A 13,793-nucleotide genomic window follows, 5' to 3' on the forward strand; every position below is an offset into this window, starting at 1 on the left:
ATCCCTCCACCCTCCTCTTCCTCCGGCCGCTCACAGACAGGCTGGACTGTCGGCCGGTCTGGGGGAGGGGTCTCTCTCTCACTCACACACACACACACACACACACACACACACACACACACACACACACACACACACACACACACACACACACACACACACACACACACACACACACACTCGGTGGCTTTGGGCTGAAGGGTGCTATTATCCAGCGGGATCAATGGGCGCTTTGTGCCGCCGGCCCAGGGGGACGGTGGGCAGCGGGGCGGGGCGGCCAGCAGCACCCTGTCATAATGTTTTTCAACAGGAGGAATTACAAACATGGCGGGGGGGCGAAGGTGTTTTTATTCTGGGAAACCAAACCCAAACAGTAAATGAGCTTTTCAATGCTGCGTGTTTAGCAGAAGTTTTCTGTTTGAGTCCATGAGCGGCTAGTTATTCTGAAATAATTTAAATGTCTGCATGTTTAGAGTCGTGATCTAACAGCTTCCTGGTCGGTTTTATTGGTTTCTTACTTCATTGTGGAGAATCTGCTGCTGGTTGAGGTCCTTGTTCTGTTTCCGACCCGGTTTGGGTCACACGGGGTCCCGTCAACATTTTATATTGAATTTCTTTGAACAAGCTGTTCCCCTCCTGGCCTGTGGGGGCGCTGAAGGAAAGGACACAAAAACCTCTGAAGGCATTGAGCACGACTTCTTCATGAAACGTAAATAAAAATGGAGTGGCATCAGATTTTAGCGGTTGGAGGATTTCTCCTTTTAGCAGTTTTTTTTCTATTTTTAAGCTGGAATAAAAGCTGAAATTATGTTTTTGTCGTCTTTTTTAGATCTCTATGCGTTTCTGCTGCAGTGCTGCTTTGCAAGCTTTTCTGCTGAAGCTGTAAATGTTTTTTGGGGAGAGGAATCCTGTGGCGTTTATCGTGTGTTTTGGCGGATGGATTTATTGTTCTTGAATCGTGGCTCCAGCCGTTCCACGAGCCGCCTGAAAATAAAATGAGTTAAAACACATTTTTTCAGGAGTACATGTGCAGATGTTCTTGTTTACTAGATTACTAATCAAACCTTCTGGATGCGTTTGCTCCTCTGCAGTGGCGTTTGTTGGTTTATCGTTTCTTTTTATTTGTACTTGTTGTTTCCTGAAGTTGGTGAAATGTTTATTTCTCAGAAGTCAGATTGTTGTGTGAAATCAGGAGGATCATTTTTATTCTGGTTCTTTGTTTAGACGTTCACGGCGTGGTGCAACTCCCACCTGAGGAAAGCCGGGACGCAGATCGAAAACATCGAGGAAGACTTCAGGGATGGACTCAAACTGATGCTGCTGCTGGAGGTCATCTCAGGTCAGTTCTGCCGGACTGGGGACGGGACGGTCCTGGTGGGTGGACGGTCCTGGTGGGTGGACGGTCCTGGTGGGTCGCCAGCACCGGTCGGTCAGAGTTTCTGCTCCGTCCAGAAAACCTGGAAGTTATTTTAGGAAAGAAACTCAGTTCCATCAGCAGATGTCCAGTCAATCCGACTGTTTCTGTCCATCCGTCCGTCTGTCTTTCTCAGTCCATCTGCATATCAACCATTCATCGATCCAACCGTTTATTTGTTTATCTAAAAGTTCGTTGGTCTCTCCATTTCTCATCCATACATCCGTTTCTTTGTTTGTGCATTCGTCCATCCAACCATTTGCCTGTTTGTCCAGCCGTGCGTCTATCCACCATCATGTGTCTGTTTTTCCAGTTCATTTGTTGGACTGGTCTCCATCCATCCATTCAGTATCCAGTTTCTCCATGTCCAAACCTGGACGGACGGACGGATGGACGGATGGATGATATTCCCAGTAGATTTGTGTTGGACTCCTAAACAGCTTGAGACAGTTTTTGGAAACCAGATTGTCTTCAGTCAGAGGCTTTTTCAGATTCGCTGCAACACATACTGCTACAGGAGATCTTTCCTGCCAGCAGCCATCTACAAAAACTCTTTAAAGAATCTGAGTCAATGAGCTAAAACAACATTTATTTTCCCTCCGGGGTCAATAAAGTATTTTTAGTCTGAGAAACGTCCAGCTCTTCCTCCGACAGCCTGGAGAAGTTCAGAAACCGTAGAAACCCTGCGGCTTCTTCTCTCACATGCACTTCATTTTTGAGTGATGCCGACGTCGCCGCGGTAACCTTAGCCTCCCTGACGGAGCGGCCGTTCTGCTGAGCGTGCGGAAACGCGTCCTCACCCCCCCGTCCTCTGTCTCTGCAGGCGAGCGGTTACCGAAGCCGGAGCGAGGCAAGATGAGGGTCCACAAGATCAACAACGTGAACAAAGCGCTGGACTTCATCGCCAGCAAGGGAGTCAAGCTGGTGTCCATCGGCGCCGAGGGTAAGAAAACAAGATGGAGGTCTGGGGGCGTCCAGGGAACCAGCCAAATTCACCAGGATGATTGTTTACATCCAGAACCAACTGATAAATGATCCTGACAAACAGTTTGATAATCAGTCTGTGGTTTTAATCCAGCCGGCGTCCAGATGCTGCGTTCAAAGTCGGCTCGGAAAAGTCTCATTTTTACTGCGGTCTGACTGGAAACACGTCGGTCCAATTCTGTGTCTGACTTAAGGTAGATGTAACCATACGGAGGACCAATGATGCCAACAATATAACACAAATGGATAAATTCTAGTGATGAGTTAATAACATTTTAATGAACAAAATAAGCAACATTTTCAATTCAGATAAACTTTTTTGCTGCTAAATTATTGCATAAATAGACAAAAGAGTCCATCAACAAAGATATTTATTTTTAATCTATTATTCAACCAACAGATTGAAGAAAAGTTTCTTTCCAGAGTTTCAGAAGCTCTGATCATTCAGAGAGCTTCTTTTGAATGTTGACCATAGATGCAGACATTAGCGTTAGAGGCTACATGTTTAGCTTGCAGATGCTATTTTAGGCTTGAGTAGCTTTGCTAACAGGCTAAATCCTTTTAGCACAACTTGAACACAAAAGTCTTATCCAGCGTCCAGTCAGATGGTTTTGAAGCAGAAATTAACCCGCCGAGCGAAGCGGCTACGTCGGCCGACGCTGCTGTTAGCGGGTGCAGGTTGTGCGTCATCTTTACAGGCGTACCAGAAACATGCCGATACAAATAAATGTGAAAGAGGTTTAGTCTGTGAAGATGTTATTCAGATTAATTTAATCATGTCTTTCTCTCTATTACTACATTTCCCTTAATATGGAAACTGGAGTAATTATTTCTGTGTTCAGCCTTGTATCCTGACATGTTGGTTAAATGTCTCGGCTGCGTGATGCCACAGATTCAGAACCGGGCTTTTTCGTCACACTGAGGTCATTATGTGTTTAGCGAACTCTAGGGGATGGTGACCTTTCTCCCACTCTGCCAGGACAACCACGACATTCCTGCAGCATGATGCAGCTGATACTGAAACAAAAAAAAACATAAAAAACATGGCTGCTCATCCTAGAGTTTGAGTCTGCCCTCCTGTGAAAGCAGCCGTCTAAAGGTCACCAGCTGGACAACGGGCTGAGAAAAAAAGCCGAGATGACAGCTGGAAGCTGAAGGAAGGTCCAGATCTGCGTTTGAGCTGCTGCAGTTTGGGTCCAGCTGCTGAAACTGAAGGAATGCTGCTTGGAGAGAAATTTAAAACATGGAAACTGACAGCAAACCTGAGGAATGTAGACACAATGAGGAGTATTTGGGTCGAGTTCACAGGTGACGGGTGATGGTGAGAGCACGCCCGATAAGCTGCTATGAAATGGGCGAAAGCACGAAAGGATTGTTTGAACTATGACTGGAATTCGAGCCAAACTACCAAACTACAGGATGACTCGCTGCAAATCAGCCATCTGGTTCACGAGATCCCCCTGCAGACCAAACCTTTTATCTGTTACAAACTGTTTCATCCTCTGGGGCTGCAGCTGGCAATTATTTTACTAATTGATTATTCTAACGATTAATCAACGGGATTAAAGCCTTAGAATGTTTTTTTGTTTCTTTTTGTTCAACCTGTTAAGATTTTATGTACAGTAGAATACTTTAAAACAATAATATAACTAATTTGATTGCTTTCAAATAAGAAAGAAATACAACAACAGCTAGGTGTACCACAATAGATTTCACTGGATGATAAATTATTGCAATAAACATTATTGATTTGATACCATTTTTAAGTCACATCATGGTAATAATGGCATACATAATAACGCAAGGACATATTCTCAAAGATCAATAAACTTTAAATTCTAGTGAAGATTTAACACTTGAAAAGGAAGAAATTTTAAATATTCAAAATTAATTAGCAAAACAACAGAAATGACTTAATGAATTGTGAAGCCTAAAAGTCTCATTTAATAAAAAAGAAAAAGTTTAGTTGATACCAAAGCACCAACCATCTACTAATGTTTGGTATTTTGTGTAAAATGAAGACTTTTGTCATCCAGGTTTTGGTAGAAAGAGAAACTATAAATCATAATTAAAGCTGCAAGCAGCCTCGAACGGCCCTCGCAGCCAAGCGCCGCTCCGGCCTATTGTCCACCGCGGGGTACGACCAACCGCCGCCTCACGCCAGCCACCACAGAAGCTCTCACGCAGTCTTCAGCACCTCCGCCCGCACCGCAGAAGCTGTTGCTCAGTTTCCATCAACGCTGGCCACGTGCTAACACAGAAGTTGTTGCGCAGTTTCCGCGCCCGTCCACCAGGCAGTACGCACTGATGCGTTCGGAGTCGCTCCTTGACGATGCAAAAAATGTGGTGCAGATTCATTGGTTTAGCGAGGAAATATAGCTGGCGGATTAATGTAGGACGCGCAGTGGAGTCAAAATATATTTCAATGCTGTTGTTCTTTTTAGAGGTCAACAAAGGTCATACGTATCCAATTTGTCGTCAGTCGGATGATCCACGTGTCATTTACAGCCGATCGTATGCACATGGCGAAGTACTACAGTTTGTCATTTTTCATCATTTTCAGCTGTGTTTCTAAAGCACTCTATTTCATTGTTGGAGTAATACTTACTCAGAGTGGCGAATTACTGAAATGGTTTGTAAGAAGTAAGAAAACGCTACATTTACTGCATGATATAATTCAACAAAAATTATATGAGACATTTCTATCCTTTTAGAAATTTCACGGCAACGCTCTCACAAAGTTTTCATGCCCATATGCCCGTGGATCTGTTTGTCATTGGTGGAGGAACACTGACACCTACTGGCGAAATACTGATATTGTTCTTCATCCTGTTTATCTGCTGTTTCATTTGTGGAGCAATACTGACCCCAAGTGGCGAATTACTGAAATGGTTTATAAACACCAAAAATGGGGTCAAAATCTGAACTTCAATCTAAAATGGCCGACTTCCTGTGGGGTTTAGACCATGGCTCCAAGAGACTTTTTTGTAAGTCCTGACATGGTACACATGTGTACAAAGTTTCGTAATTGTAGGTTAAAGCATGGCTTGGGGCTCATCATTTAAAATTTTCTAGGGGGCGCTAGAGAGAAATTAGGCCACGCCCACCAAATATTGTGATGGATTCCTGTCGAGGAGTGGATGAGGGTCCATCCTTGTGAGTTTGGAGCAGCTGGGCCCGAAAATGTGGAATTGAGAGCCAAACGTATGGCGATGGCGTTACAGGTCACTTCGCCACGCCACCACGCCCACCTGCTCCATCGAAGCTGGTCGGGGTTGGAATCCTCAATACACCAACATGTTTTCTGTTTCTGGCACAGTTTCATGTTGATGAGGTCAAAGGGGTCAGATAGCGACAGTTCACAGTAAAACATTACACTTCCTGTTCTCAGGGGGCGTGGCCTAAGTGATGTCATCATTCGACCATAGGGTATTGTAGGACACCCGATGATGATCAATCACAGTAACTTTGGTGACTCTGTGAGTTTCTGTGTAGGAGATATAGCAGTTTATTTTTATGGGGAGTAGGTGAACTTTGACCCCTGCTAACCCCCTTCAGCATACTCAAAAACTAACCGTTTTGATAACTTTAGATGGGACATGCCTTATGAACAGACTGACGGATTTTGAAGCCGATCAATCGAAATCCCTAGGAGGAGTTCGATCAAATACGAAGGCTGTAAATGGCAAAAATGGGTCAAAATCCAAACTTCAATCCAAAATGGCTGACTTCCTGTGGGGTTTAGACAATGGCTCCAAGAGACTTTTTGTAAGTCCTGACAAGGTACACACGTGTACAAAGTTTCGTAATTGTAGGTTAAAGCATGGCTTGGGGCTGATCATTTAAAGTGTTCTAGGGGGCGCTATAGAGAAATTAGGCCACACCCACCAAATATTGTGATAAATTCCTGTCGGGGAGTGGATGAGGATCCATCTTTGTGAAATTGGAGCAGCAGGGCCCAAAAATGTGGAATTGAGAGCCAAACGTATGGCGATGGCGTTACAGGTCACTTGGCCACGCCGCCACGCCCACCTGCTCCATCGAAGCTGGTCGGGGTTGGAATCCTCAATACACCAACATGTTTTCTGTGTCTGGGCACAGTTTCATGTTGATGAGGTCAAAGGGGTCAGATAGCGACAGTTCACAGTAAAACATGACACTTCCTGTTCTCAGGGGGCGTGGCCTAAGTGATGTTATCATTCGACCATAGGGTATTGTAGGGCAGCTAATGATGATTAATTACAGTAACTTTGGTGCCTCTATGAGTTTCTGTGTAGGAGATATAGCAGTTATTTTTTTACGGCGAGTAGGTGAACTTTGACCCCTGCTAACCCCCCTTCAGCATATTCAAAAACTCACAGTTTTGATAACTTTAGATGGGACATGCCTTATGAACAGACTGACCGAGTTTGAAGCCGGTCAATGGAAATCCCTAGGAGAGTTCGATCAAATATGAAGGCTGTAAACGGCAAAAATGGGCTCAAAATTGGACCTTCAATCCAAAATGGCCGACTTCCTGTGATACTTGCACTATGACATTAATTGTAAATTCTGAGCATCTTGGGAGCTCTACAAGTGTACCAAATTTCATGTCTCTACGATGAAGTAAGTGAATAGCAAAGGGTCCTTTGAAAATTTCTAGGTGGCGCTATTGAGCCATTTCTTGTGGAATTTTTGCGACGACTTTAAAATACGTAAATTTGAAACAGGCTTAAGGCCTCCGCCAAGTTTGGTGAGTTTTTGAATATGATAAAGCCCCCAAAAAGCCAATTCATTTGGAGGGAGAATAATAATAATTAAAGCTGCAAGCAGCCTCGAACGGCCCTCGCAGCGAAGCGCCGCTCCGGCCTATTGTCCACCGCGGGGTACGAGCAACCGCCGCCTCACGCCAGCCACCACAGAAGCTCTCACGCAGTTTTCAGCTCCTCCGCCCGCACCGCAGAAGCTGTTGCTCAGTTTCCATCAACGCTGGCCACGTGCTAAGACAGAAGTTGTTGCGCAGTTTCCGCGCCCGTCTACCAGGCGGTACGCACTGATGCGTTCGGAGTCGCTCCTTGACGATGCAAAAAATGTGGTGCAGATTCATTGGTTTAGCGAAGAAATATAGCTGGCGGATTAATGTAGGACGCGCAGTGGAGTCAAAATATATTTCAATGCTGTTGTTATTTTTAGAGGTCAACAAAGGTCATACGTATCCATTTGGCGTCAGTCGGATGATCACGTGTCATTTACAGCCGATCGTATGCACATGGCGAAGTACTACAGTTCGTCATTTTTCATCATTTTCAGCTGTGTTTCTAAAGCACTCTATTTCATTGTTGGAGTAATACTTACTCAGAGTGGCGAATTACTGAAATGGTTTGTAAGAAGTAAGAAAACGCTACATTTACTGCATGATTTAATTCAACAAAAATTATCTGAGACATTTCTATCCTTTTAGAAATTTCATGGCAACGCTCTCACAAAGTTTTCACGCCCATCCCGCCCGTGGATCTGTTTCTCATTGGTGGAGGAACACTGACACCTACTGGCGAAATAGTGATATTGTTCTTCATCTTGTTTATCTGCTGTTTCATTTGTGGAGCAATACTGACCCCAAGTGGCGAATTACTGAAATGGTTTATAAACGCCAAAAATGGGATCAAAATCTGAACTTCAATCTAAAATGGCCGACTTCCTCTGGGGTTTAGACCATGGCTCCAAGAGACTTTTTTGTAAGTCCTGACAAGGTACACATGTGTACAAAGTTTCGTAATTGTAGGTTAAAGCATGGCTTGGGGCTGATCATTTAAAATTTTCTAGGGGGCGCTATAGAGAAATTAGGCCACGCCCACCAAATATTGTGATGGATTCCTGTAAGGGAGTGTATTAGGATCCATCCTTGTGAGTTTGGAGCAGCTGGGCCTGAAAATGTGGAATTGAGAGCCAAACGTATGGCGATGGCGTTACAGGTCACTTCACCACGCCGCCACGCCCACCTGCTCCATCAAAGTGGTCGGGGTTGGAATCCTCAACACACCAACATGTTCTCTGTGTCTTGGCACAGTTTCATGTTGATGAGGTCAAAGGGGTCAGATAGCGACCGTCCACAGTAAAACATGACACTTCCTGTTCTCATGGGGCGTGGCCTAAGTGATGTCATCATTCGACCATAGGGTATTGTAGGAGACCCGATAATGATCAATCACAGAAACTTTGGTGCCTCTGTGAGTTTCTGTGTAGGAGATATAGCAGTTTATTTTTTTATGGCGAGTAGGTGAACTTTGACCCCTGCTAACCCCCTTCAGCATACTCAAAAACTCACCGTTTTGATAACTTTAGATGGGACATGCCTTATGAGCAGACTGACGAGTTTCAAGCCGATCAATCGAAATCCCTAGGAGGAGTTCGATCAAATACGAAGGCTGTAAACGGCAAAAATGGCCCCAAAATTGGACCTTCAATCCAAAATGGCTGACTTCCTGTGATACTTGCACTATGACATTAATTGTAAATTTGAAGCATCTTGGGGAGCTCTACAAGTGTACCAAATTTCATGTCTCTAGGATAAAGTAAGTGAATAGCAAAGGGTCCTTTGAAAATTTCTAGGTGGCGCTATTGAGCCATTTCTTATGGGATTTTTGCGATGACCTTAAAATACAAAATTTTGAAACTCCCTTTACGCGTCCGCCAAGTTTGGTGAGTTTTTGAATATGATAAAGCCCCCAAAAAGGCCCCTCTTTAGGGGGGCAGAATAATAATAAGAAACAGTAGGAAAACAATAGGCCTTCGCAGCGCTTAGCTGCTCGGGCCTAAAAATAGAATCTGAGCTCATTTTAATTTATAATGCGATTAATTGATTTATTGCTTATTGCAGCAGGACTACAGTTGAGTCAATACTTAATTATTTGTATCAAAAGTTTCATCTTCAGGTACAAATTCCTTCCAACATCAACATGTGAAAAGCTCAACCTTTTCTGCTGGAAAACATTCTGCTAAAACGATTAAAACTTAAATGATTAATCGTGATTAATCAGTTCTTTAAATAGTCGACAACATTAGTAATCGATTAATCGTTGGAGGATAGACTCAAAAAATAAGCTGTTTGCAGAAACAATGAATTGTGCTCAAGCAAAAATTACAAAAAGTATAAATATCTAAGATTAAACATTATCTTCATCTGTAAACATCTTCAACTAGAACTCCTCAAGCGGCAAAAGTTTTTTTAAAAAGATATTTTTTAAAGTTTGGGCTTAATTTCAGCTCTGACTGTGGGCAGAGTTTCGTCCATATTCTCCTGTTAACGATCAATCGATTACTAAACTGCTCTCCCAATTATCTTAATCAATTAATCACAATTAATCTGATTAATTACTTCCTAGATTTGTTTAATCTATGGTAAGACTTTGCTAACTGAAGTGTCGAACTTCTCTTTGTGCAGAAATCGTTGATGGGAACGCCAAGATGACGCTGGGAATGATCTGGACCATCATCCTCCGCTTCGCCATCCAGGACATCTCTGTTGAAGGTACGGCAGCCTGGAGGGTTCAATCCGGGTGAACGACAAAACAAATGGAGAGATTAAAGCTCATCAGAATATATTCAGCTCTTTTTGCTTCCTTCTCTTCTCCTATTGACATTTGGTCAGGTGTTGCTTAAACTCTTTCCCCAAATTAATAAAATGTAAATAAAGTAGAAATAAATCCAGGAATTGCAAGCAGGAGAAACCCTCCAACTCCTCTGCTGCTGGTGAGGCTTTAATTTATTCATTTTCTTAACCGGAGCAGTAAATTTCACACATAAATGCAGATTTCAGAGCTTATTGTGCAAAGCAGAATGAAAAACAAGCTGTTCCCACTCACACCGCGAGGTGAGAATCGGTGTAGAAAAGCAGATCTGACCTGCATGGCGAAGCAGAAACTGAATATCTGCTGATGTTTCTCTCTTTAATGCCCTCAGAGGGGAAAACGGTGCCTGTTCCACACTCAGCTCAGGGTACTTTATCATCATGTTAGCAGACTGTTAGCAGACTGCGGCGGTTGGTGCCACGGTACAGCAAGTATCATGATGTGGGATCAGTTTTGGGAAGAAGCTGCTGACTGGTGAAAACGTGAATGTTTCTCTTCATGAGAGCCGATGCTTGAATAGATTTTACATAGTAAAAATGAAGTCGATCATTTTTAATCCGTTTCAGCAGCAGGTCTTTACCAAAACTCTTGAAGTTGAGACAAAAGTCAAATTTGTGAATGTTTTTTAAACTCCATCCACTTTTCTCTTTTGGGCCACGTCCTCTTCTACCTTTGCTGTGTTTTAGCTCCGCCCCATTTGCACTCTGCTATTTTTAATTGTACTTTATTCCTCTTTCAATCCCGTCTTTTTCTCTGCCACACCTTCGAGTCATTTTATAAGCTCTACCTACTTTATTCATTTATTGCTTCTGTAATTTAGTTCAAGTTTTAATTAACTTTCTGTTCTTTGGCTCCACTTTTAAACTTCTGCCTTTGAGCTTCGCCCTCTTCTCAGCTTCACTACTGCGTTAGCGTTAGCATATTAGCTATTAATTTTTTCTTTTTTTCCTCTAATAGACTGATTAATTTCTCCTTGGATGTGATTAATTAAAAAAATAAGGAATATTTTTTCCTGGTGGTGTCAAATCACCACCATTTTTCTTCCTGTGATATGACATTGAGTGATATTTTTTCATGCTTGCTGTATAAATGTTAACCTTTCCCTGAAGTTGTGATGAAATGGGCGCTGCTGATGAAGACTGTTCCTCTTCCTCCCTGCAGAGACGTCTGCTAAGGAGGGTCTCCTCCTGTGGTGCCAGAGGAAGACGGCTCCTTACAAGAACGTCAACGTGCAAAACTTCCACATCAGGTAGCGAAACTGCAGACGGTTTTCTGAAACAATTCAGATAACTTGCAGAAATAGAGCTTTATTTCCTGAGCTTCGTAATCTTTGTAATTAGTTTGCCAGTTTTTTAATTAAATGAAACGATAAGCTTAATCAAGGCGCACATTTTGCAGTAATCTAATTAGATTTTCCACAGACATTTTTTCGTAATTCTGTTCAAAGAGTGCCACCTGCTGGAGAAACTGGAGCATTCTTTAGGAGAAACCTAGAAATGTTTGCATTAATTGTTAAATTTTCCTGTCAGCTGGAAGGACGGCCTCGCCTTCAACGCTCTGATCCACAGACACAGACCCGACCTCATCGACTACGACAGCCTCAGAAAGGTTCTCCACTCAACCGGAAACATTTCCCAGACTTCATCTGCGCTGCGTATAAACTGAAATACTGACTTCACTGTGTTCTCTCTGTCAGGACGACCCCGTCACTAACCTGAACAATGCCTTCGAGGTGGCTGAGAAGCACCTGGACATCCCCAAAATGTTGGACGCTGAAGGTACGAGGCTGAAAACCGGAAGGGAAAACGTCTGACGATTCATTCTGAGAAAGTTTCTTTAATCATTAATCGTTTGAGTTTGCAGAAAGTGACTTTTACTGCTGCTCTGCATGTGACTGCAGTCCTTCACCAGTAAATCCAGTTTTTACAGGAGCTACTTTTAGGTCAACGCTGCAAAAATATATATATATTTTTTTTTTACAGGATGGTGGTGAAGGGAGCCGGAAGAGCCCGTATCGAGTTTTAGTTTAGTTTTAGTTTTACGTCAGTAAGCCGGGTTCCGGGTCAGGCCGTTTCCTTTCTGGAAGCTGTAATCTGTAATCTTAGCAGAATATAGAGATTAAAAAATGTTCAACATGCACAAACATTCACTTTTTTTTTGTTTTGCTTTTAATTCATCAGGATTTAGTGGCTCAAACTTTATTTCTGTTAAACTTAAAAGAAAAATCAAGTTTTTCTCCTTCAGCCGTCTGATTCTGAAACGAACACGACGTTAAAACCATTTGAGATTAGTTTTTTCCTTCAAACCACTTTTCATTCAGATTGTTTTCACATCAACATGCGACACGATCAGTTTGGTATCAGGACCAAACTAAGAGAAAATAAAAAGTCGTAACTGCACAACTTTAATTGTGAGAGTCGAAAGAATAAGCAAGGAAAGTTGCAACGAGTCTAAAGTAGCAACAATATCAGAATGAAGTCAAGGAACTTTTTATTTTGACTTTATTCTTGTAACTTTTTAATTCTCAGAATTTGATCTTATTTTCTTAGCTTGACCCAAATACTCTGCCTTTCATTTTAAACTGTAAATAAATTAGTAAATAGATTTTTATTGCTACCAGTAAAAACGTGTAAAAGCTCAAACCTTTCCGTTTTGATTGTTTCTCCTGATAAAAACGTTTTTTCGGTGCAATCGGCCCATCCTGCTCCGCTCCTTCCCATCATCCTTCGGTGTAGATGTTGCACCTGAGCCGCAGCGGTGAGACGCTGCCTGGCGCATGCGACGCTGCCTGGCGCATGCGACGCTGCCTGGCGCATGCGACGCTGCCTGATCTGTTTATTTTTTGCAGATAAGACGTCTCCAGGACTAATCTGTGTTGTTTGTGGTTTTATGATCCGCTCTGAGCCGGGTGCCGGCCGTGTCTCTGTTCATAACCTCGTCTCCCCCTGTAGACATTGTGAACACCGCTCGACCCGATGAGAAAGCCATAATGACCTATGTGTCCAGTTTCTACCATGCCTTCTCTGGAGCACAGAAGGTACCGCTGACCTGACCTCTGACCTCCTCCTACTAACAACCGCTTCCTGTCCAGCATGGCCTCACCCGCTCACCACAGGCGATGCACATGTTGGGACACAAACGCGAACGAGTCGGTTCTGAAAAGAGTCTGCAGAAAAAAACTTGCTGCTTAAATCTTGAACTTGATGATTGAAAGTTGGATTTTCTCCTTTTTTTAAAAAGTTTTTCAGCTCAGAAAACTTTATGACCTGAACTGTAAGAGTTCAAAGTGCCAAGTAAGCAAAACGATAACCAGTCCACCCAATCCGCTCTGCACGCACAGGAAGCAGCAGGAAGGTTAAAAGGTCACTTTGAAGCAGGCGCTGACATCTAGTGGTCAAACTGGGAATATCAGCTGCCTCTTTTCTGAACATTCTGACTTTATTAAGCAGATCATCCAGAATTTTATGAGTTTTTTTCACAATCAGTAAAGCTGATTTTGTGAAATATTTGCAAGGAATTTTGTAATAAATTTTCCAAATTAAACCTGTTTTTAAAGACACTTAAGTTCTTTAATTCTGGTGTTTATTGTTTGTAAAATGATATTCAAACTGCACAGTTTGTAATAAAGTGCAATCTAACATTTCATTAAAATCCTAAATTTGGAGAACAATGTTTACAGTTGAAACCAGATAATCAGACCAAACCTGTTTTATTCTTAGTTGGATACCAAAATTATTCCAGGATATCTTTATAGTTCTACTTTTGTATTTAATTTGGACATTAAGGAT

The 13,793-nt window shown here is 42.6% G+C and overlaps 1 protein-coding gene across 5 annotated transcripts in view; it reads left to right on the forward strand.

Moving 5' to 3' along the window:
• The window catches only part of LOC129358778 (alpha-actinin-4-like), a 59,394-nt gene that overhangs the window by 34,173 nt on the left and 11,428 nt on the right, over positions 1-13,793 (forward strand). For 3 of the 5 annotated variants that reach the window (XM_055027918.1, XM_055027916.1, XM_055027914.1), the window contains exons 2-8: positions 1,225-1,339; positions 2,238-2,357; positions 9,819-9,905; positions 11,167-11,254; positions 11,535-11,613; positions 11,702-11,783; positions 12,957-13,042. In XM_055027918.1, the coding sequence (XP_054883893.1) occupies positions 1,225-1,339; positions 2,238-2,357; positions 9,819-9,905; positions 11,167-11,254; positions 11,535-11,613; positions 11,702-11,783; positions 12,957-13,042 (657 nt within the window). The remainder of the gene's footprint in view (positions 1-1,224; positions 1,340-2,237; positions 2,358-9,818; positions 9,906-11,166; positions 11,255-11,534; positions 11,614-11,701; positions 11,784-12,956; positions 13,043-13,793) is intronic. The other 2 variants (XM_055027917.1, XM_055027915.1) reach the window with 1 other exon arrangement.

Source organism: Poeciliopsis prolifica, unplaced genomic scaffold (assembly GCF_027474105.1).
Source record: "Poeciliopsis prolifica strain line A6 unplaced genomic scaffold, Auburn_PproV2 SCAFFOLD004, whole genome shotgun sequence".
NCBI lineage: Eukaryota > Metazoa > Chordata > Actinopteri > Cyprinodontiformes > Poeciliidae > Poeciliopsis > Poeciliopsis prolifica.